This window comes from Mirounga leonina, unplaced genomic scaffold (assembly GCF_011800145.1).
Source record: "Mirounga leonina isolate KUSES-001 unplaced genomic scaffold, KU_Mleo_1.0 Mir_104, whole genome shotgun sequence".
In the NCBI taxonomy this organism is placed as follows: domain Eukaryota; kingdom Metazoa; phylum Chordata; class Mammalia; order Carnivora; family Phocidae; genus Mirounga; species Mirounga leonina.
The window spans coordinates 16,703,542-16,728,642 of NW_023270231.1; the positions used below are offsets into that span (position 1 = coordinate 16,703,542).

At 49.7% G+C, this 25,101-nt stretch overlaps 1 protein-coding gene and 1 pseudogene across 1 annotated transcript in view; one reads left to right on the forward strand and one right to left on the reverse strand.

The window, feature by feature from the left end:
- NEURL1B (neuralized E3 ubiquitin protein ligase 1B) overlaps positions 1–24,643 on the forward strand; it is a 38,887-nt gene extending 14,244 nt beyond the window's left edge. Inside the window, exons 2-5 of the mRNA XM_035014356.1 lie at positions 3,481–4,026; positions 16,198–16,917; positions 19,019–19,144; positions 19,521–24,643. Of these exons, the coding sequence (XP_034870247.1) occupies positions 3,481–4,026; positions 16,198–16,917; positions 19,019–19,144; positions 19,521–19,765 (1,637 nt within the window). The 3' untranslated portion in view covers positions 19,766–24,643. The remainder of the gene's footprint in view (positions 1–3,480; positions 4,027–16,197; positions 16,918–19,018; positions 19,145–19,520) is intronic.
- LOC118015343 lies at positions 11,161–11,754 on the reverse strand (annotated as a pseudogene).
- Positions 24,644–25,101: the final 458 nt, after the last annotated feature.

Below are 25,101 nucleotides of genomic sequence, written 5' to 3' on the forward strand. Positions count from 1 at the left end.
TTGCTGGGCTGACATCTCTACACTGCTTCTCGCAGCTGAGGGGAAGTGTCTCTGCTGCCTGGAGTTTTGTTTCTCGCCTAGAAAATCCTGCAGGTGAAGGATTTTGAGAAGTAGCTACAATCCCATGTCCCAGAAGACCTCTGGCATGAGGCATAGCACACAGGGAGGGCACAGCCAGGGGCTCTTCCATGGATAAGGGCTGCGCAGAGACCATGGAAAATGCCATGTGAGTTAGGCTGTGAAGGTAGGTAAAAAGGAGGGATTTTCCTCCTCCTCACCAAACTGTCTCTCACGTGGCTGTGGTGTTTAAACGTCGGGTTTTCCGCTAACATCTCTGAACTAGGATGTTCCGTGGGGCCCCTGGGGCCCGCATTCACATTTCTCTGTTTCTTGTGGAAGCCACTTTCCCTGAGCCGAGCTAAAAGCAGTTGGTGGTGTACAATTTGGAGATTGCTTATTACTGTTCTTTCATCTTAAGCATTTTCAATTTGTATAAATAACACATCCTCTTAGACACTTTCACTCTGGTCTTTCTACCTCATGTCAGGACACTGGCCTCTGAGGGGGTAGAAAGAGTGCTTATCCCTCACTCCCTGAAGGAAGTTGGATCATACAATCAAGATTCAGCAAGTATGTAAACTTCGCAGGTCACTTGGCTGTGTTTTGTCCTAACATATAGCTGGTTTTATAGGAAGCTTCCCCTTGTAGGAACAAAGCAGTGTGTCTCCCCAGCCAGTGTTCATTTCAACCGCCAGGTCGCTCTGAAAGGATATCTACTTAGGATTCCCAAGCTGTTTGGTAAAGAAATTCTCCAGTTGAGAGAGAAGGATGGGGAAACAGCAGAGATGTCAGGGGGAGAGGAAAGTAATCACATAACCGTGGCTTGTGGGCTTTGGTGCTCAGAAGGGCTTTTGATCTGTGGTCATATTTAATGTTCCCTGGAGAGTGTGTCAGCTGTGGGGACCTTGGGGAGGATTTGGCCTGTGGACACGGGAGGAAGCTGCAGCCCCAGAGAAGCTGAGTGGCTTGCACAAGACTACAGCGTGCATGGAGAACGTGGGCTCTGTGGTCCCTGGGCGGCCTCTCCTGATGGTTTACACCGGGTCGTATTTCCCCTTGTTTGATTTTTGTCCTCCAAAATAGCTCTCCAGTGGGCCCTTGCTCTTATCCTTGTGCTTCTGGAGATGACCCGCAGTGTGGCTCTGGGTCCACCCTCTGCGCTGCCTGGGGGGCCCCTCCCTAGCAGGCAGTGCTGGGCCTGCTCTGCGAAAGCCCTTTGTGGTCCCCTCTCCCCGCTGTCCCGTACAAGGTTCCTACCAATCAAGGCAGTTTGGGCTGCAAAGATCAGAAACCTAGCTCAAGCTGGCTTATAAGCCAAAGAGTGCTCTCCTTATCCTCCTTGGGTGAAAGTAACCTCTGCCCTTCTGCCTCCTGCCTCAGAGGTGGCCTGCCCAGACGCCCACTGACCTTGAACTTGGCAGGCCCCCATCCCTCTTTGGGCCCATTTCCCCACCTGTAAAATGGGCTTGTCAGAGATGATTTCTGAGGTCTGCTCTAGCTCTAACATAACAGAGGCGGCAGGTGGCTTTTATCAAGTGCCTGGTGTGTGACTGGCCTTTGCTGAGCATGGGAGAATCAAAGATGAAATGGAAAAGCCCCTGCCCTCCAGGATCCAACCCTAGTATCTCCCTATCCCTCCTCACCACCTCTCTGCCTCCCCGTCAAGTATCCGTTACTAGTCTTATTTATTGACTATATTTTAACCATCCAAAGCAAGTACACGGAATGTTTCAGCTCTCATTAAAACCTTAAAACTCCAAATCTCTACTGCCTTCGAAACATATCCAGGATCTGACCCCTTCTCACCACCTTTACAGGTACCGTCCCACCTGCCAATCTCAGCCTTCCTCATCTGTGCCTGGGATAATCCAGTGGCCTTGCCCTAGCCCCCAGCTTCCTCGGCCACCCCCCTGCCAATAGTCCCCTCTCCACACAGCACCCTGAGCGGTCTCACTACTTCTCAGTCCGAAACCCCCAATAATGTCCCTCTCATGTAGGATAAACTGGCTCAAGAAAAAACAAGCAGCGACCACAGCACCCCCTCCCTCCCTGCCACCCCTCACTGCTTGGGCCCTGCTCTCATTTGCCTCCACCTCCCCCACCTGCTCACACCACCCCAGCTGGCCGCCTTGCTGTTTCTCAGCCACACCAGCTCATTCCCGCCTCAGGGTCTTTGCACGTGTTGTTCCCGTGCCTGGAAAGCTCTTCCTCCAGCTACCCTCATGGCTCACTCCCTTCACCTCTGCTCAAAAGTCACCGCTTAAAGAGGCCCTCTGTGAAAATCCTAATACTTCTCTCCCTCCCACTTCCTGACTGCATTTTTCTCTGTGGTGCCTCCCACCAGGTAGAGTATGTTTTACTTCTTGTCTGACTTTGCCCCCCACCCCAGAATGCCCACTCCTTCAGAGTGGGAACCTTATCCCTCTTGGTGACTGCTGTATTTCCAGTGCCTAGCATGGTGCCTGGCACACACTAGGTGCTCACTAGACATTGTTAAATGAACGAATGATTAAAGTCCCTTAAGTTTGTTTGTTTTTCTTATGCAGGACCTTGGCTTCAGTCCTTGTATTTTGTCTTCTGTGGATCACTGGCTTCTGTTTAGAGAGGGGCCTCCAGCTTCCCAGCATGGCTTTCTACCTCCTAACTGGGGCATCCTCCCCCACGGGCTTGGGGAGGGGAGCCATGGCTTGCCTGCCTCGTCATCACATCTCTCATTTTCCCCTGCCCTCGCTCCCATTAGTCTCAGTATTAATGGAAGCCCAGCAACGTGCCCAGAGCACAGTGAACCCCATGGCTGGGTGTGGGAGGAGTGGTCCCAGCAGTGGCCTCTCATTCCCTGAGGTGGCTATTCTTCTGCCACGATTACAGAGCCCTGTGTGCCAGGGGTTGCCTGCGATTTATAAGCACTTGCCATGAAAATTGTACTCAGCTGCTGTTGTGAATGAGCAGCAAAGACTCATGCAGTAATGACCCACCCTGCCACCTCCCAGGCTGCCAGAGCCAGAACTGCCCCTGGGATGGAGGAGGAAAGGTGGTAATGATGAAGCCCCCACCTCAACACTCAGCCACCTGAGTTTGTGGCCAGCAGCCAGCTCCTTTGAAAAGAGACCCTCCCAAGATTCTCCAGGTCCTTTGGTGCAAAATTCCCTTAGAAACGAACCCTCCAAGGTGCATGTTCTAGAAAAGCCAACCTTGCTTATAAAGAATGCCTTCATTTTCTATGGGTAAATGGGAGGGGAAGCCACAGATCATAGTGACTTTGTTGTGACAGCCTTGGGCAGGCTGGCGGTAGCTGGAAACTTCTCAAAGTTTATTACGGGTCTATTAAGATGGAATTTAAAATGCAAATGACTATGAAAAGACGAACCTGTTCGCGGAGTTCTGAGGGGCTCTAACCCTCCTGCCTGTCTCTTCCCGCAGACCCGAGCCCGCCGGCTCGCCTCCTGGCCACCCGGCCGTGCTGCGGCCCCGGCCCCGAGCGGCGCCCAGTCCTGGGCGAAGCGCCGCGCTTCCACGCACAGGCCAAAGGCAAGAACGTGCGGCTGGACGGCCACTCGCGCCGGGCCACTCGGCGCAACAGCTTCTGCAACGGCGTCACGTTCACGCAGCGGCCCATCCGGCTGTACGAGCAGGTGCGGCTGCGCCTGGTGGCCGTGCGCCCGGGCTGGAGCGGCGCGCTGCGCTTCGGCTTCACGGCGCACGACCCATCGCTCATGAGCGCCCAGGACATCCCCAAGTACGCCTGCCCCGACCTTGTCACGCGGCCTGGCTACTGGGCCAAGGCGCTGCCCGAGAACCTGGCGCTGCGCGACACCGTGCTGGCCTACTGGGCGGACCGCCACGGCCGCGTGTTCTACAGCGTCAACGACGGCGAGCCCGTGCTCTTCCACTGCGGCGTGGCCGTGGGCGGCCCGCTCTGGGCGCTCATCGACGTCTACGGCATCACCGACGAGGTGCAGCTCCTCGGTAGGTCGCGCGCCGTCCAGGCACCGGGTCTCTGTGCGCATGGATGTGTATTTTTTTTAATATTCGCAAACACGAAGGGCTTACTTTGCCAAGCCTTGTTCTAAGCAGTTTACACATTTTAACTCATTATTATTATTATTATTAATTATTATTTTACCACAACCCGCCATACTCATTTTGCAGGTGAGAAAACTGAGGCATGGAGAGGTTAAATAACTTGTGTTGCAAAGCCAGGACTGGAACCCACAAGGGTTGGGTCCAGAGTCCAGGCCCTGGCTCAGGTTCGCTCATACATCAGGTACTTGTGCTCATTCACTCACTCAGGCTTTTGTCCATTCCTTTGCTAATTCCTTCACTCTCTTGTTCATTTGCTCATTCACTCACTTATGCATGTGTTTGCTCACTCATTCGTGTATTCAGTCATTCACACAGGTATATTCATTTGCTCATTCATTCAGTCACTCACACATCCACTTACTCAACAATCAAATTTATGCCCCAGTCCTCGAGTTATCTACAGTGGCCACCGTTAAGGGGCTCAAGGTCCACTGGGGAGGCAGGCAGATAAGCCAGGCTAGCCCTGGCTCTAACAGAGGAGGCAGCCGCTAATGTTAAAATCCTGGTGGCGAGAACCCTTGGGGAAGAAGCCCTTGAGACCTTTTTTCCCTCTTTTATTACTTTTTAAAATGATTTAAAATTCACATAACTTCAAAGCAACCATTTTAAAGTGTACAATTCAGTGGCATTCAGTTGGAAACAATCACCTCTAGTTCCAAAACATTTTCATCACCCCAAAGGGGAAACCCATACCCATTAAGCCGTCACTCCCCATTCTCCCCTACCTCCAGCCCCTGGCAACCACTGTCCTTTGTATTTGTGGCCTTAGCTCTTGAACTCACAGGTTACATGTGAGCCAGCCCAACCTTGATTTCTGAGGAAGTGAAGGGAGATCAGGTTTCTCAGGGGATCTGGACACAGCCCTACCTGTCACTTACCTTCAGTAAATACACAGATTTAAAGTTTTTGTTTTTTAAGTTTGAGTTTGGACGGATTTATACACCAGCCATAACCCAAGAAAGTTCCCCTCTTTCTTGGAGGCAGCCCATGTTCTGATTTTTCGCCATAGACTAGTTGCACCTATTCTTGAACTTCATGTAAATGGAATCATACAGTATATATGCATTTCTGTCTGGCTGCTTTATCGCAGCACATTATTTTTGAGATTCATCCATGTTGTTGCTGTGTGAATCAGTGGTTTGTTCCTTTTTAATTGCTGAGTAGTATTCCAAGATATAGATGTACCATAGCTGGTGGATCTGAATGTCTGGGCTGTTTCTGGTTTTTCTGCCTTGCACCTTGAGGGAAAACTCTGGCCCAGGCTCCTTGCTCTCCACTACCACCCACACCACCAATGGGCAAGGAGGGAAAAGACACGCATGCCAGTTGTGCCCTCCTTCCCCAGAAGAAGGAAGGCAGAACTTCTGAGTGGTTAAGAGTAGAAGGTTGGGAGTCACACAGACCTCTGTTTCACACCTGGTTCTCGACTTGCCAGCTGTGTGGGATTGGCCAGGTGACTAAACCTCTATGCGTCTCAGTTTCTTCATCTGTAAAATGGGTTCACAGTAGCATTACCTCCTGGCATTGTTGGGGGACATGAGGGTATATGAAAGGGACACAGCACAGTACCTGGCACATAGAAGGTGCTCAAGAAATAACAGCTAAAAAATCAGAATCTCTGCCCATTTGCATGTGGGGCTAAGCACATGTCTGAATTCCAGGCTTAGGCAGACCAGACTACGAATAGCTACCCACCCTGTTATGCTGGGGCCTTACTTGGGCATTTTAACCACATTGCCCCACACTCGAGTTTTCCATAGAAGGTTTTGCATTTCACCTCCAAGAGATGTAGGTTTCTAAAGCCTCCTAGATCTCCTGTCACTCTGTTTTGGAGCTCTCTATTCAGAGCAGGGAAACAATCACACCTCATTCACCTGCTCCCTCATATAGCCCATGTGTTGGGGTAACCGCCAAGAAATCATATCCACCCTGTAATCTTGCACAAGTGGGTTAGGGTTTTTTGAAAATACAAACTGGAAGGAACCTTTGATGACTTAATCTGAGGAGTCATGGACTCTTCCCCCGTTCATTTGTTCACTTAGCAAACTTTTACTGAGCCCCCTTTAATGCCCCAAGCCCCTTGGAGGAAAGGGAGAGAACCCCCTGGAATACTGGTGTAACGTGGTAGACATGATCCTCAGTTTCCTTATCTTCAGGCAGTGCCGGAGATGTGCTGGTTGATAGGAAGCCCTGTGCTACAGGACTAGGTTTACAAGTGAGATTCAAAGGAATTCCATTTCTGAGTGATAGGATTCTAGGTGAATTTCATTTCTTTATACATCTATGAGTTACTTTACCAAAAAAAAAAAAAAAAAAAATGTGTGAAGAGCTTATAGTGCTTTTACAATGAGAAAGGGCAATAAAGTTATTTTTCTTTCTGAAGGTTACATGAGATAATGGGGAAGTTTCTGGCATGTGATCAAAGCTTAATGTTTCCTTCCCAGGGGAAGAGTAAATTGACATTGGGGACATCTGGGTAAAGGGATTATGGGTGATCCCCACCACTACCACCAAAGTTACTAATGATTCATGATCAGGAAAAAAAAAAGTTATAATAAAAATAAGAAAGCTAAGCTTTTATGATTTTTCTGGCTTGAGTTCAGGCAACAGATACCCTATTGTTGCTGGCAACAGGGGTGAGGCAACATGAGAACCACAGAAATCCCATCCTAAGTGGGATCTCCCTCTCCCAATTCTTAGAACTGGGCTTTCTAATGATGGTGTCTAAGGTACCAAGTGGATAAATACAAGGCAGCCAGTGTTTGTGCAATCCAGGGCCCTCTGATCTCCTTTTCCTCACAAGGAACAAGGAGGTGACATAGTTCCTTTAGAGATTGTCAGCTGTGAAACTCCAGAATGGAAAACTCCAGAATAGAGACCCCTCACCCCTCCCTCACTTCTCTCAGACCAGTAGATAAAGACTGAAAACCAACAAGCTCAAGTATCATCTAAGTAAGCTTGTCAAATTGAACAAATAAAAATACAGGACACCTCGTTACATGTGAAGTTCAGAAAAATAATTTTTTAGTACAAGTATGTCCCATATAATATTTGGGCCATACTTACAAAAGCATTTGTTTTTCTGAAATTCGAATGTCACTGGGCATCCCGGATTTTATCTGGCACCCCTCATCTGAGAAACATCCCCCTGTCTTGTGGGACAGGGGGACCCTTTATTTGTCCTGGAACTTGAGCTAAAGTTAAGTCTCAAAAAGAAAAAGGTTCATAGGCCTAATGGGTATTTCTTTCACTTGTTGGAATTGTGTTCCTAGCCCAGCATCCTCCTGCAGGGGGGTCCAGCTGCAGACCCCCATGTCTGGTGTGCCTTCTCTTGTGACCTGCTCATTCTCTCCTCAAGACAGGGAATTTAGCCCCAAGACTTCAGGACTCAGGGAAGGGAAGTGACTTGCCTAAAACCACCAAGTTTGTGAGTGGCAGAGCCAGGATTAGAACCCAGATGCATCCGTCTGTCATCTGTCATTAGTTCAGTGGTTCTCAGCTGTGGCTGTATCCAGACCAATTCAATCAGAACTTCAGGGAGTGGCCCCCAGGCATCTAGATCTCTCAAGGCTCTTCAGGTGATCCCAGGGCATAGCCAGGCTTGTGACCACAACAGTCACCTTTGCATGGGCGCCTGTTTCTCCTCCCTGCTGGGTGCTGAGCTGAGTTCTTCAGACATGTCAGATCAAGGCATGGGAGTCATCCCTGGACCACTAAAGCCCCTTCTCTCGTTTGACTCTTCTACTTCACCCCCAGCCCCTACTCTAAATTCCCATTCACCCCTTCCCCTGCCCAGATAGGCACCACTCTGGTGTTTAGTATTTAAAAAAAAAAAAAGAGTTTTACATGCATGGGACTGGGCAAAGAATCACTCCATTGTTCTTTTTTCACTTGCCCCATTTTTAGATCTGTCTGGTTTCTTGTTCCCTAGCAGCTCCTGCACTGACGGACTCGGGCGCCACCAGCCCCCCCACCCAAGCAAACTACATTGCAGGGCACACTCTCCCACAAGGCTGTACTGTGGCTTCTGAGGTTTACCATTCTCTGGGGCACAGACCAGGATGGCCTTGCTGGATCCCGGAGTGGGCCATCTTGAGAACCTGTGATTTCTCTAGATGCTCCTCTGGGCCAAAGAGAAGGGGCTGAGCCCAGGCAAATGACATTCTGTTGAATTAGTAGTTAGAGAGGCAGGTATGGCCAAGTTTCCCCCTCCTCTCCCTGGCTCCTCTGAGAAGCTCTTTCTTGGAGCTCTGGAGTTCAGGCCCCATGTCCTGAGGCACCTCTGTCCCTCTTACAGACAACGCAGTAGTGGTCACTGTCATATAGCCCCTTTGTCCTTCCTTTGCCCAGTGGTAGAAGGCTGGTCAGACCAAATAAGCAACACCAGTCCAAGGCCATGGCATTGCGGGCTATGTTGTCAGAAATCTTTGGTTTTAAGTGTCAAAAACCAGTTCAATCTTGCTTAAGCAAGGAAAAAAAAATTAATGTCTCATGTGACTGAAAATTCAGGGGAACGACTGCCTGTAAGGCTGGCTTGATGCAGGGGTCCAATGAACAGCACCTGAAATATTGGCCTGCCTTTATTTCTTGCCCTGCTGTCATCTTTATTAGCATCATCCTCAGCTGGGCTCCCTTTTGGAGGTGGGGGGAGGGGGGGCACCAGCAGCTCCATTCCCATGTCTCTCATCCCACCAGATTAACAAATCTAGCAGGACAGCTGCTTTCCTACAAGGTCTAGCTAAAGTTCAAGGTTTAGCCTCATTGCTCTCCATTGCCAGGAGGATGCGATACAGTGACTGGCCAAGTTAAGGCCTCCTCCTCAAGGTAATCAGTGGAACTGGGAGGTGGGTGTGGGGGCAGTTCTCTTAGAAGAAAAGCCGGGTGCTGGGACCTGAAGAAGGGGGAGAGGATGTCATACACCCAGAAACAGTAGCTCTATATAGGCCTTGTAAGGGAGTCATTTGCCATTTTTCAAAGCCTTGAGCCCCTTCATTAATTTAGTTACCTACTATGCAGCAGGAACTATGCCAGGAACTTTACCTGGGTGATGTTTTCCAGTCCTCACTAGAACACTGTGAGGCAGGAAATAGCATCATCCCCATTTGCAGATCCTGCATGGATGGATAATTTGGCCAAGGTTACCTATCAGTTGGTGGTGCTAGAGTTCATGTTTTTTTTGTTTTTTTTTTTTTTAAAGACTTTATTTATTTATTTGAGAGAGAGAATGAGAGACAGAGAGCATGAGAGGGAGGAGGGTCAGAGGGAGAAGCAGACTCCCTGCCGAGCAGGGAGCCCAATGCGGGACTCGATCCTGGGACTCCAGGATCATGACCTGAGCCGAAGGCAATCGCTTAACCAACTGAGCCACCCAGGCGCCCCATGTTTGTTTTTTATTAGCGTTATGAACAAAGTGTTTGACAAAGACTTGAACTTATGATCCAGATGCAGGGCCTAGAGGTCAAATGTACCACCCCATGCTTCAAGTGAGGAAACTGAGGCCTAGAGAGAGGCAGGGACTTGCCCAAGGTCACCCAGCTGATAAGTGGTCATGATAAGGGAGGGGGTTGGGCCCAGGATCCTGGGGTGGGGGTGCCTCAGCATGGGACCTGTGAGCACCCCACATCACACAGGAGGAATGGCTGCAGGTGGCTTCATCCAGAGCCTCAGCGGGCAGCAGCACAGGGAACTGGCTTTTGCAGTTAATGTATTCTCTCCAGTCTAGGCCAGCTATTTCCTGCCTCACAGTGTTCTAGTGAGGACTGGAAAACATCACCCAGGTAAAGTTCCTGGCATAGTTCCTGCTGCATAGTAGGTAACTAAATTAATGAAGGGGCTCCCTGCCTGATAGTAAGGCATTTGCCTGGCAGGGTGGCCTGAAGGAATGTGGTTTCCCAGGCTCCTGAGAGCCTACTCTGTGCCAGGCACAGTGCCAAGTACATTGTTATTTCACAGATCTGCCATTAACTTTTCCCACAGACCTATGAGACAGGGGTGAAGGTCCTCACATTGCAGAAGGAAACGGAGGTCACATCCAGGACCAGACAGGGTCCAATGGAGGTCTGTCTCCCCTGGTCCAGCCTTCTTTGGTTGGAAAAGCATGGGCTCAGTGGCCCACAGACCTGGCATCTGCATCTTTCCTTCTTAAGCCCCAATACCCCTGCCCTGCTGCAAGCCCTCCTGTGGCCAGGGCTGAAGGAGCTCTGCTCCTGTACCCTCCTGCCTCTTTGGAGACATTGCTCCTATCATTTGTCCCTTTCTCCACCCTCACTTTCTCCCTCCCCACAAAATCATTCCTATGAGCACACACAAGAGGTCTGGTTTCCATTAAAAAAAAAAAAATACCCTTAGGGCGCCTGCATGGCTCATCTGGTCAAGCTTCTGACTTTTGATCTCTGCTCAAATCATGATCTCAGGGTCATGTGACTGAGCCCCATGTTGGGCTCTGTGCTCAGCATGGAGTCTGCTTGAGATTCTCCCTCCATCCCTCTGGCTCGTGCTCTTTCTCAAATAATATATATATTTTTAAAATGCCATTGGCAATCTCCTCCACCAGCTACTTTCTCATTTCCCTGCTTTCTTCAGAGCAAAAGTTTCTCAAAAATATCTTTGCCACCCTCTCCACCTCCCTCATCCCAATCCTCTTTAGCTCATCCCAGTAATATGTATTTATTTTTAAAAGCTTAATGTGAAATTTAAAATGAAGTCCACTTTCTTTAATGTACAAAGAAGTATGAGTAGAAACAGTAATAAATTACATATCACATATGTTTATACCATTTATATATATGGATATGCGGCCATGTATAATTGGCGGTGCATTTGACCTCCAGGCCCTGCATCTGGATCCGTAAGTTCCAAGTCTTTGTCAAACACTTTGTTCTCCCCATTAACTCTACTATTCAAACAGTAAAAGTGGATAGCAATTTAGGGAGTGGGAAAGAAACCCCCAAAGACTTTTCTACCATGTTTATTCTACACTGTGTATGGCTGTGTGCTTGTTTCACCACTGCACAGAATTCAGCTGTATATAAAACTGAACCTGTTCAGAAGCTGGAGACAAGAAATGATGGATCCATAGCCTGGTGCATTGTCATACAATTCAAACAATGATATAACTACCAGCTTGTAATTTTTAGGGACTATAAACAAGGCTTCCTCTCGAAGTTGAACCAAAAACAGCTTAGTTCCTTAGGGCTTTGTAATATGTACAGGAAAAAATGGATACTGAGGAGGTTCAAAATTTGGTCTCTACCAGTTACCAATACAATTAGCAATGACCCTGTCTGGCAGGACTTGATCTCGATGACTAGTAGCTCTGTCAGCATTTTAGTCCTTCATCTTCTCCTGGGTTAAGTTCACCACCAGGTACTTTGAAGAAAATTGTTCCTAGCTGCAGCAGTGACACATGGGGTAGCTGGAGCTCATGTACCTCCTCACAATGATTTTATCCAATTCCTGCCTCATGCACTGAAATCTGGCTGCTCCCAAGCTGTCCTCATTATCTCACCAGACTTCAGGCTGCCAGATCCAGAGTTCAGCCTCTTCTTCTTACCTGGCCTCTCACTTTTGGCACAGGTGGTCTCTCCCTGCCTCTCTGACCTGCTCATGCATCCTGGCTTCACAAGCTTCTGGTTTTCCTCTAGCCTCCCTGGCTGCTCCTCCTTGGCTTCTTTTTTGGCTCCTTCCCTGCCTGTCTCCATATGCTGAGAACCCCAGGGTTCTATTGTCAGCTTTCTTCTCTATCATGTAATACAATATGCATGTAGAAAAGTGTACAAAACATCTGTGGAGTTTAACAAGCCATCATAGAGGAAGACCATTTCTCCATCTACCCTTTCTCCAGATGATGATCCAAGCCTGTCACCAGGTCTTGAATCCCATCTTTAGGATGTTGGCTCCCAAGTCCATATTCCTAGCCCTGATGGCTCCCTTGAAGTCCAGACTTCCCTCTACCTACTCACATCTCCTCCTACCATCCAAAAAGTATTCCACACTGAACATTCAGGCAGCCATCCCCACTGTCACTGAAGGGCACCACCCACTTAGTTGACTGGTCCAAAACCTCAGGAGTCATTCCTGATTCCTCTTTTCCTTGCCTTACATCCATTCTGCCAGCATGCCCTGCCCCTTCTGCCTCTAGTGCATATCCTGAATCACCTTTGGAGACAATGAAGTGACTGATGGATGGCCCTTTCTGTCTCTAATTCTTCTAGGCTTCTTTTGTCTTCACACAAATACGGTTTCTCTTGAGACATAAATTCTGTTCTACTTCCAGTCCCAGACATATTTGACCTGAGAGCGCTAGGGAAAGGAAAGAAAGGAAAAAATCCAGCTTTCTCCCAGATCCAGAGCCAGGCTCTGGACATGGCCCAGCGAGAGTGGGAGGTTGTGGAGCCAATCCTAGCCACCCCAGTCTCCCCTGTGCCTGGCCTGGGACTGCTATTCAGATGTTTGGGGTGGGGGCAGAATTGTCAGACTCATTCTCTCAGGGGTCATATTAGACTCGTGGGGACTGCAACCCCAAGAGCCATTTGCTGGAGGCTGAGTCCACGTGCTGGCAGCTCTAAGAGTAGAACAAAGGTGAACTTTGGAGGCAGTACTGCTAGTGGTCAGGGGATCTGGTTTTGGAGTCATATAGCCTGAGAAGGAATCCCATTACTGTCACCCCTGGCTGTGCAACCTAAATAACTCGCTCCACTTCTCAGAGCCTTGGTGTTCTCCCGCTATGAAAAGTGCCCACTTTACAGAGCTACATGAGATAGTGGTGAGGACTGATAGGGATAATGTGCGGAACTGCATCTGGTAGGTAGGGTCTCAAAAAAATATCTGTATATACTTTCATCAGGTCTAGAGAGTTTGGAGGCAAATCACAGGTTAGAAGTTAGGAAATCTTGATAAGCTCCCTTGGGGGCCTCTTGGTATTATTGTGGGATTTCTGGTTCTCCACAGAGAATCTTTTGAGAGGTGGATTCTGAAGTGTCAGGCCTAGGCCAGCACTGTGCTGTCTTGGGCCTGTCTCACTCAGGGACAATGCCTGATGGGGACAAAGCTCCTTGCATAGAGATAAGTGAGGAGAATCAACCTTTTCTGAGGGGCTGCTGTGTGCCAGGTATCAGGCTAAATGCTGTCACATATGTTGTTACACCAGGCTCGCAGATTAAGCTTTCACTTCAGAAATGCTGTTCCTTCACACAGTCTATTCCTTCTGCCTGGAATGGTTATACCCCACTTCCAGGCACCACTCTACTCCCTTGGCCTTCAGGTCTTCACTCCATCTTCACTGTCACAAAGACCCGTTGTGGCCTCACTTCTGACCAAGTTTCCCTTTCACATTCAGAGAACTCCAGTTCTGTCACTCTCTGGTTGCGTGACGTGGAGTAACTCACCATGCCTTTCAGAGTCTGAGTTCCCCCACTGAAACATGCTCATTTTAAAGAGCCGTGCAGGACAGTGGCCCTTAGTAGCACTCACCACAGTTTCTACTTACACAGTTTTATGTCCGATGCTTCATTAAAGTCTGTCTTTCCCACTGGAATGGGAGTTCCATGGACACAGGAGCTGTGCCTGCTTGTTCATCTCTCTTCATCCAGCACCCAGCACAGCATTTGGCACATGGCAAGTGCTCTATACATTTTGTTCAAAAAACATTGAAGGAATAACGATAACATGATTTGAGCACTTATTTTGTCCCATGTTCTGTGCTACACTATTCATAAAAACATCTCATTTCATCTCTGTAACAACATGAAGGAGGGGGACCAGGATTATTCCATTTTAAGCTGAGGAAGCTGAGGCTCTGAAAGATTAAGTGACTTACCTAAAGTCACATAGCCAGGAAGCGCTGAACCTAGGACTTGAACCATCTCCACAGGCCATGCTCTTAATTAGAATGCTGCACTGAAGGATGGACTCCTATGTAGAGCTGTTTGGGCAAGGAGGAGGAGCACTGGGGTGGGGGACAGAAGCAGACGTTGGCAAGGGCAGAGACCCAGGGTGAGTCACGGCCAGTGCCTTTAGGCTTGGCCTAGCAGGATGTGTAGGACAGAGAGCCCTGGGAGAGTGCATCACACCAGGAGGCTCCACCAGAAACATCCACTTATCTAAAATGTCTTAAAAAAACAAACAGAAAACCTTATTTTAATCTTTTATATGTGCCTTTTTTTTTCTGATTACAAAACCAATACATGTTCACTAAAGTGAGAAAATCTAAAAACTGTAAAGCAAATTTCCATCCAGAGATAACCACCCTCACATTGTTATGTATATCCTTCCTGTATTTTTCCTATGCATCCTATACATACATTTCCCGCACCATTGGAACCAAATAATATATTGTTTTGTATTTTCTTTTGCTCACTTAATTTATATCATTGGTGTTTTCCCACATTATTAACTAGTAATTGAAAAAGATTTTTTAAAATATTGGGGTTTTCTGATAAGACTTGTAATATAGGTATTTATTGTAGAAATACTGGATAATACACCAGTAGGCCAAACAAACAGTTCTGTGAGCCAGGTCAGAACGTGGATGGCCAGTTTACAAAATCTGCCCTGTGGATTTCTGCAGGTGGGGTAGGGAGTAACTTGTCAGACTCTCACTAGGGGCTAGGGCATGCTTTTTGAAAAAGCATATTCACTATTATGACTTCATTTCATATTTGGAAAACTAAAGAGGAAGAAATAGTTTTTTCCATGATATAAATTACAGAATGACAAATCTTAGCTAGAGGAGTCTAGTTAGAGAAGTTTGAAAAACACTTTTTCTTGCTTTACTTATTATGGTTAATGAGAATATTTTTATCACTAAAGGAACTTCACAATACTTTAGTGACTGTTTCTTTCTTTCCCTGATTTGTTACTCAGAGTGGCAGTCTTCTAGAAACCTCATTCATTCATTTATTCATACAATAAAGAATGAAGGTTCTTTGCCCAGAACCCTGCTAAGCCCTGAGAAGGTGGTGGTGAACAGACAGGCAAGGACTCACATTCTAGTTGGGGAGACAATCGACAAGTAATCTACCAAAGTATGAAGACCTGTATTACCTAAATGAAACACTATTTTGTTTTTTTACTTAACTATATAATATGTAGTATCAAGAACATGTTTCCATCCCACTAAAAATTATTCAAAAATATTTTCATGACGGTGACTTAAAACTTAGTTTTCTGTCCTATAAAATGAGGCCATCTCTTGCAGAAAGCTAACATATTCAATGTTTGTGCAGCACTGGGCTCTGTTCTTTCAGATTCAGCACATGTTGAAGAGCCTGGGTTCTTGTTGTGGCTTTGCCAGTTTCTGTGTGACCTTGGTCGAATTCTTTAACCCCTCTGTGCCTCACCTCCCTTCTTTGTTAAATGGCTGGTGATAACAGAACACACCTCACAGGTTGTGTGAGGACTCAGATAACACGCGAAGGGAGCTTAAAATAGCGCCTGTCATATAAGGCCACAAATAAAGAGCAGAAGGATTCACTTATTGGAGCTTATGTTCTAGTTGGGGAGGCCAACAATAAAGGGTTTTCAAATCTTCCAAAGTATGAGAAAACCTCTGGAGTGGGGTAAGGAAGAAGGAGGGAGGAAGGGTGAAGGAAGGGAGGGAGGGTGGAAGAAGGAAGGAGGGAGGGAGGGAAGAAGGAAGGAGGGAGGGAGGGAAGAAGGAAGGAGGGAGGGAGGGAAGAAGGAAGGAGGGAGGGAGGGAGGGAAGAAGGAGGGAGGGAGGGAGGGAAGAAGGAGGGAGGGAGGGAGGGAAGAAGGAGGGAGGGAGGGAGGGAAGAAGGAAGGAAAAACGGAGGAAGGGCCTTATCCGCCCATCCCAAAGAGAAGTGGCTCCAGGATGGAGCATGGTAGAGGACAGGACATAGGCCATGCCCAGCAGGATTGTGCTTATTCAGATTCTGTGCACCTGTGGTTCTTGAATCAATACACACGTGAACTAGAAAAAGTGAGGGGCTGTGGGGAGGGGGCGGGGAGGAGCGGGGGGACCGAGGCCGCGGGTGCCGGGGTCTCCCCGCCGGCGGCCCGCACCCTCACGGCCCCCCTTCTGCCCTGGCGCAGAGAGCGCATTCGCCGACACGCTGACGCCCGCGCGCCTCAGCCAGGCCCGCTTCAGCGCCTGCCTGCCGCCCAGCAGCCACGACGCCGCCAACTTCGACAACAACGAGCTCGAGAACAACCAGGTGGTGGCCAAGCTGGGTCACCTGGCGCTGAGCCGCGCCCCGGGCCCGCTGCCCGCCGACGCCTCGGCCGCCGCCATCCCGTGCGGGCCTCGCGAGCGCCCGCGGCCCGCATCGTCGCCGGCGCTGCTCGAGGCTGACCTGCGCTTCCACGCGACGCGCGGACCCGACGTGAGCCTGTCCGCCGACCGCAAAGTGGCCTGCGCGCCGCGGCCCGACGGCGGCCGCACGCTTGTCTTCTCCGAACGCCCGCTGCGACCCGGCGAAAGCCTCTTCGTGGAGGTGGGCCGCCCGGGGCTGGCGGCGCCCAGCGCGCTGGCCTTCGGCATCACGTCGTGCGACCCGGGCGGGCTCCGACCCGCGGAGCTGCCGGCCGACCCCGACGCGCTGCTCGACCGCAAGGAGTACTGGGTGGTTGCGCGTGCCGGGCCCGTGCCGAGCGGCGGCGACGCGCTCAGCTTCACGCTGCGGCCCGGCGGCGACGTGCTCCTGGGCGTCAACGGGCGCCCGCGCGGCCGCCTGCTGTGCGTCGACACCACGCAGGCGCTCTGGGCCTTCTTCGCCGTGCGCGGTGGCGCCGCCGGCCAGCTGCGCCTCCTCGGTGAGTTCCCCGACCGACCGCGCGTGCGCCGGGCCGCCGCTGGGTGGCTCGAGCCGCACCGCTGAAGCCCAGGCCCGCTTCCCAGGCTTGAGCGCTATTAGCGCCCTTCCGCCTCCGCCTAGAGTTTCTGATTTAGTAGGGGCGGCCCCGAAATACAGTACTAACAAGTGTCCCAGGGATGTCCATGTTGCTGCTCCCAAGCCCACACTTGGCCAACGAGGACCTAAGTTCCCACTGGGGTCAGGGCCTGGAAGGCTTTATGCAGTCGGTAAATGGTCAGTGCAATTTTTATTCCTGTTAAGACTTATATCACATTCATTTCTTATATACATGAGGCATATTAAGTTGTAGGAGAAGAAGTAAACACAGCTACACTTAAAAGAGGACATCAGAATAACAGCATCCACAGCAAATGGGATGGAGGCTTGAACCATCTGATTTGGACATGATTTTGCCTTCATTCATGCCACCAATAGACGCGGAGCACCCACCAGCTGTGGGCCAGGCCCTGGGCTCCAGGATGGAGCATGGTAGAGGACAGGACATAGGCCATGCCCAGCAGGAACTTATACACCTGAATGGAGAGCTGCACCATGTGATGGGGGCCACTGCAGAGGGGCTTCTCTCCCATTTGGTAGAATGGAGGTGGTGGTCAGGGAAGGTTCCCAGAGAGCACAGCTCCATTTTCATGATTCAAGAAGTCAGTCCAAATGGTAACAGAAAGAATGAACATTTCCTGTTATCTCATTCAATTTTATACTCCTGATGCCTCTATGAAACCGAAATCATTAATCCATCCACAGATAAGAAAATTGAAGTACATAGAGATTAACTGACTGTCCCAGTCACATAGCTGGTCAGCCATGAAGATGTTGGGCAAATCACAGACCTTCTCTGAGCCTTGGATTCCTTTTGTGTACAGAGGGAGCAATTACCTGCATCCTGGCATTGTCATGAGGATGAAATGATGAGGTGCATATAATGCTTTCAGCAGGTGCCTGCCACCTTCAGCATGTTTAATACGTAGTAACAACAATGACTGCTGTTTGCAGGCAGAGGAGGAACAAGGAAGCGGTGGTATCGTTTGTTGTTTTGTTTTTGTTTTTGTTTTTAAGGAACGACCAGACATAGTCACCATTTACCCTGAGATGAGTTGCCTAAGTTCCCCACTGGGGCTTTGGCAAGAACTAAGCCTAGAATCAGTCTTCCTTACCCTCCTCCCCAGCACCTCCAGAGGAACCAGGATGAGTCCTTGAGTGGTCAGGAAGAGAAGGTAGAATAGAAGTGACTTCTTTTGGAGGCCAGGGACTTGCCCTCCTGACTTCTACCTGTCAGCAACCCTAGCACTGCATTATCTGTCCATCCATCCTCAAGTAGGGTAAGGGAAGGAACATCTCTCTCACCTAAGAAATAACCCATTATTATCTGAACCAGCAGTGAACATAAGGGAGAAAACTCATTCGTGTTGACTACTACTAGTCAGGAATCTTGTAGTTGCAAGTGACAAAACCCCAAAGTGACCTAAACTGAAAGGGAAATGTATGGGTACACATACCTCAAAAGTCTGGGAGTATATTGGATGGATTCAGGAACAGACGGATCGAGGTTTTAAAAGCATGTCCTCAGGATCCCATCCCAAAGCTCACTTTCCCCTATGTTGGCTTCACTCTCAGGCAGGCTCTACAGTGCCAGACCTACCTCCCAATGGATGCGCCCCTTCTTTCCCAACAGTTGTAGTGTTCTCATGAAGACCTCTTTGACCTTCACTGGGTTATGTAGCCTTACCTAAACCATCATTGAGACCAAGGGGTAGAAGTTCTTCTGGCCTGGCCTAGATCATGTGAGTGAGGGTGAAGTAAGTGCCCCAACAAAAAATCCTGGTACTGTTTCTGAAATAAACAAGACTGGAGGCCGAGCAGGCAAAGAATAGGTGTCCACCACACATGTACAATTCCATCAATCCTTAGCAGAAACCTGGGAGGTAACTCTTATCCCCCCATTAGACAGATGGGGAAGCTAAGGTGCAAAAGAGCGAAGAGCCAGGGACTAGCAGAACAGGACTCACCTTCTACCACCCCTGATGGAGTCTCTCTGGTTTCAGGCACCTTGCAGTCCAGCCCTGCGACCACGTCCCCATCAGGGTCCCTCAGCGGCTCCCAGGATGATAGCGATTCTGATATGGCCTTCAGTGTCAACCAGTCCTCCTCAGCATCTGAGTCATCCCTGGGTAAGGAGGTATAAACCCTAGAGGGGGTAGGGGCTGGTGGCTGGCCTGGCTCCTTCAGCTGCGCCAGAGCCTTCCTGAGGCTAAGCAAGGATGGCCACCTTTTCCGCCTGCATCTTCTCCTTCCTCGGCTGTACAGTCATCTAGAGGGAGGAGAAATCTCCATGTCGTATCCCAAAGGGTGATCATGGTGCTTGATGCTTGGGGGAGGGAGAGTAGGGAAGGGGGCAAAGCCCAGGAGAAAAACCCCAAATTGGTGTCTCTAAGAATTGTTTCCCCACAAGTTTGGCCATAGAAGCTCTGCCTTCTTGGGGTTGCCCCAGCAGAACCCACGTGAAAACCACATTATTAAGGTCTGTCTTGTTCTCCCTTTCTGCAGTGACCGCACCCAGCTCCCCGCTGAGCCCCCCAGTGTCCCCTGTGTTCTCCCCACCGGAGCCGGCAGGCAGCAAGAATGGCGAGTGCACGGTGTGCTTTGACGGGGAAGTGGACACAGTCATCTACACGTGTGGACATATGTGTCTGTGCCACAGCTGTGGCCTACGGCTCAAGAGGCAGGCCCGCGCCTGCTGCCCCATCTGCCGGCGACCCATCAAGGATGTCATTAAGATCTACAGGCCGTAGCCTGGCCCACCAATGGGCCTTGGCCAGAGCAAGGTCACCTTTCTGAAGGCCCCCTGAGCCAGGCAACTGCTATGGCCACCAGGGAGTCCAAGGGCAGTGGCCATCCCATCTGCCACTCTCCAATGGTGGGCAAGGCATGACAGTCATGGAGATGAGGCCCTGGGGGTCTGAGCCCAGGCAAGGGCTGCTTCTGGCTCAAAAGTGCTTTGCCCCCAAAAGGCCGTCCCAAAAGCAAGCTCAGGAACTGCCTAGCAGACCACCCTGTCCCTCGGTGACCTCTCGGCTGGGAAACAGCATTCCCTGTGCAATGCTTTTTGCTGGAGTTGGGTTGAGTGTGTGTGAGAGAGGGTGAGGGGAGGGAGTGGCCAGAGAAGAGAGAGAGAATGTGTGTGAGAGAACGAGTGAGAGAGAACGCATAGGTATTTATCCAGGGATCCTGGCTCTGGGAGGTTATTTAACACTAAGGAATGTGCAATCCAGAGCCCAGACGGTAGTGTGACTAGAAATTGTTCACTCTCTGGGGCTGTAACGTCAGCTGGTTTTGAATGTATGAAGCCTGCACCTAAACAGAACTCCCTTGGATGGTATAGAAAAGGGACACTCAGATTTTGTAAGGGAAGGAAAAAATAGCTCATTGTTTACAGCTCCAAAGCAGCAACGCCTTGGGGGGAAGGTGGGTGGAGAACAGAAAAGAACAATTTGCTTTTTTAGTTTCTTCCTCAGTCCTAGAGAGGAGTTTTGATGGGTGCCGCGGCCCACCGAGAGCTCTGGGTGGTGTCATCCCCAGAAGCCTTTTCACCCCTTCAACCCAGATAGCCTAATAATAAGCATAGTGCACCTTGACTCGGTCCCTCTAGATGCTTTTTGTCTGTCCCATCCCTTGCTGTCCCCAAGAAGAAGGCAAGCAGCAGGTTCTCTTTTCCTGGAGGAGAGAAAGAATCCTGGAGGCAGGTGACTCACCTGCAGTTGGAAAGGCCACCCCATCACGCAGACGGCTCTTCACATTTCGTGTTGTCAGCCCGGGCCTGGCATTCACCAGCAGCGGTGGGCATCACCAGGACAGCCTGCTGGGGAAGCGGTAGGAGGAAAAGACTTTGCAACTGGTTCTGATTCTCAGCTTCCCTTACGCTGCTGATTACTAAGATGTTAAATGATCATTAAGATGTTAAGAGCTGAGACATTAAAATGCTGACCTTGGGACTCTCCCCCTTCCCAGGGCCATTTACAGGCATTTCCTGGGACCTGGCCCTGTCCCCGACTTCCGCACCCCTGCGGAGGCCCATGTCTGCAGACTCCCAGACCACCCCTGGGCTGATAGGCTGGCCCAGGCCCGCTCTGCCCCCAGTTCAGGGCCTAACCTCTGCCCTATCCGTGCTGTACTTTTAAGGAAGCCCCTGGGCCTCTCTGATTCTCAGTTCTCAATCTGTCCTTCCTACTCCAGAACCCACGAGGGAACCAGCATAACATCTAAAAAGCCCAAGACACCCTACAAAGAACAGGTAACACTTTTACTACAATTCCTAATCTGTTCCTCTGCTGCACAGATGATGGCAGAGAAAGGAGAACATTCAGAGAGTTTCTGCATTCATAGAACACATGTGTGCTGGGTGTCTGGGGGCCCAGAGCCCAGCTCAGCTGGGCCCTCATCAAATCAAAGCCTGTAAGACCAGGTGGTCTTTGTAATGTTCTAGGTCTTGGACCAACTGCTTCTTCTCTGCCTGGAGTGGTCATAGTGTTCTGACCTGATCTCAACTTCAGAACCCCCACTCTTGCCCCTGCAAGAACCCCTGATTGGTTATTGTCCCCCTAGTGAATCTGGGAAACATGCCCACCTTTAAATCTTGTGACGGAAGTTTTTGGGGAGGACGAGAGCCGGAGACGCTGGGTAGCACTCAGTGCCCAGCTGCATTTGGCCAGCAGGAGCCTTCCAATTTCCCCATGTATGGGCCCAGACCATGTGGGAAAGGACTCGTGACCTCCTCCCCACCAGAGCTGGTTCTCCAGGCAGCAGTGCCCACTGACCGGATTGAGCCAGTCACAAGCTCTGGTGGTCCTCGAAGCCAGCAGGAGGCAGCTGGTCTCCCCTGCCTCTTGCTCTTCCTAACTGCCCCCACCCCTGGGTTCCAGCCAGGGTCATGTACAGCCACCACCAGGAAACCAGTGACTGAGGGCCTGGACCCGACGTGGACTGGGCCATGCTCCTGGTGACCTGTTACCTGGATCAAAAGGAGCTGGTGGCCTGTTTAACTTGCTCCGCAGCTGCTATAAATAGCCTCCCTGTTTCCAAGAGGAATTAAGGGGGTGTTTGTCTTCTAAAAACCAGACATTTCCTGATGCTCTAAACTGATTTATTCAGTGCTATAGAGGAGCTGCTCACATGGCCCTCACGTGGCGGGAGAAAGAGGAAAGGGAACCCCTCTCTTTCACTTCATGTCATTATGTGCCTCGGCGCTGGGCTGGAGAGGCGTCTCCACGCATTAATCCTGTGAGGCAGGTCTTACCCCACTGAGTCACATCTAAAACACCACTGATTGTAAAATACACCATTTTATGTACCGCTAAGGGAAAAAATGCGAATTTTAACTGTGAGATACCACAGCTATATGATTCATTCTAATCAGAGACTTGAAATGTGAAAAAAAAAAAAAAAAAGCTGTGCTATTTAGAATTGACAAAACACGGTATTATTCCCGTTTGACAGGTAAGAGAACTGAGGTCCTGTGAGTGAAGTGATAGGATCACATGCAGCAGGTGGTAGGGCTGGGATTCAAACCCAGGAGTGTCTGGTGCTGAATCCCACTCTCTCCGCTGCCTGGCCCCAAGCTCCAGAAAGCTTGAGACTGCCTTGAGTTTTCTTTCTTGAAACTTCTCTAGGCAGCCCCTGGAGAGAGCCTGGGCACCGGCGCCTGTATGGAGGCTTCCAGCCCCAGGCTGTGGTCCCTCTGCCACCCATACCCTAGAAGGACAAGTGTCCTTCCTTTCAGGCTCACCTTCCCGCTGCCTGCCTTCTCCTGGCAGAGCTGAGCTATGTGAGATCCTGAGTCCAACCTGAAGGCCTCCTTTGGTGACACAGGGGTGCACATACGGGGCAACTTCGTGGAGGGGCTGAGGGCGTTGTCCCACCACCTTCCTGGGCCTCAACACTGCCACTCGCTCAGGCAGGGACGCTAGGGCTAAGAAGGGGGTGACCAGAAGATACTCCCTTGTTGTGGTCTTGTGCCTGCTTATTTTGAACCACCAGAGAAATTAGGCTGTTTCCAAGTCAACACAAGCCCCTTTTCCTAGTCCATTCCCAGAACTGGGAGGCTGCTGGGGTTTAGCTGCCCAGGGCAGCTGCTCCTCTATGTGCGGTAACATTTTGCTGAACACCCGCTCATCAGCATGGCCTGGGTTCTGCACACAGTGTTGGGAACTGGGCCTAAAGACAGAGCCGCAGGGAGCAGACAGTCCGGAGCTGGACGGATTTGTAAACTTTTATTTGCTCCCTCCAGCGTTGGGTCCTGTGCTAGCACATAGTAGGCACTCATTAAAGGTTTACGGGAGAAATCCGAAATCAAGTTACAAGGGCTCAGGGGTTTGGTAAAACACATATACATGCACACAAAGTCATTCAACAAGCATCTGCTGCGTGCCTACTAGGTATGGGGTGCTGGGAATGCGGAGCAGAGAGGACAGCACCCTAGCTCTGCCTTCAGAGGTAGAGACATTAGAGGATAATGAGATGCTAGGGACAGAATCCTTTGGGCTTTCTTGGCCATTCTGTTGCCTTTGGGGATCTATTCTGGTGAGTGCCCATGACTGCTTTCCTGACCCAGAACCTCCTGCCTGCTTTGAGAAGCCTCCTCTGCGTTAGAAATGCCAGATATTTTGTAGTCAGTGAGCTGCTGCCAAAATGGCCTTGGGCAGAACCCTCAAGGGCCCCACCGCTGGATGATTACCCTCAGGTCCCACCAGGGAGACCCGTGGGGAGACGGCTACCTGCTACTTTCAGGCTTGGGAGTGGTTGCTGGAATCAATACCTGGGTGCCCAGAGAGCCCCATCAGTTCCAGTTGAGAATGGGCTTGTGCAAAGTCTTGGAGAACGAGAGGCAGTAACCTCTCCCTGCCCAATCCCATCCCTGCCCCAGTTCTGGCAGAGGGATGCCTGCTCAGGAACATGTGGCATTTCTTGGTATTTAATTGTCTTCCCCAAGCCCCTAATGAAATGACTTGTACACCAATCTGTCTGTGCCTTATGAAAGTGTCTGTGCACTTTTTATCCTTTTTAAAAGCAACTTCAAAAAGTGGGCAGGGGACTAGCATACATAGTAGTATTCTAGAAATATGTGCTCATCACTGAAACCCTTCTGCATTATGTTTTTGATGTAGGAGTGATGAGGTGTACTCTCTCATCCCATCCCCCCACTACCTGTATACAGACCTTTTTAAAAATGTCTCTTTTCTTATTTTTCTGATTCAATACTGTGACTTCTCCAATACAATCTAATCTTTGGGGATCTGTAATAAAGGTTTTAAAACTTGGGGGGAGTGGGTTGGAAAGGGTTTGCACTGGTCCTGTGTGTTGTGCTTTTGTGTGTTGTGTGTTTTGGTTTTTGTCTATTTTTATCTGTTTTATATTAACATAATTTTTCTGTTTAAAAAACAAATACAACTTTGGCTTGTTAAAAAAGAAAGCTTCTTCAGAACTCAATTTTAAAAATCGCAGTTGCACATACTGTTGGGGAGTGAAGGTAAGGGATACAAAACATTGCCGACCTTGAGGGAACGATTTGCAAAATGTCCATAGAATCCTGATAATGTTTGATCCTTTTGCCAAGTAACTTTTGTAAAAATATCACAAGGAAATAGTTCTAATCAAGGATAAGCTCTATATGTAAAGATGTGCATTGCAGCATTATTTATAATGGTAAAGAAAAATTGTATAAGCCACCCTAACGTCCAACAGCAATGGTGAACTTGACAGAACTCTCGGTTGCAAGTGACAGAAACCAAACTCAAACTGGTTTAAGGGAATTTAAAAGCTCAGCTAACTGCAAAGTCCAGTATCATGAACCCAAGAACCCACTTCAGGTGCAACTGGATTCAGAATCTGAAATGCGGCAACAGGACTTGGTCTCCCCCGCTTCTCGCTCTGTCCTCCTTTGCAGCGACCCATTCCCAGGCAGATTGGCCACAGCACAACGCAGGCGCAGCCAACAGCCTCCCTGTGTGGGCCCACCTGGATCACGTGTCCCTTCCTGAGCCAATCGCAGAGACCAGGGAGATACGGGCCTCTGATTGGCCAGACCCAGCATAGGCGCTCAACTCCACCCAATAGCTGCTCTCCTAGAACTGAG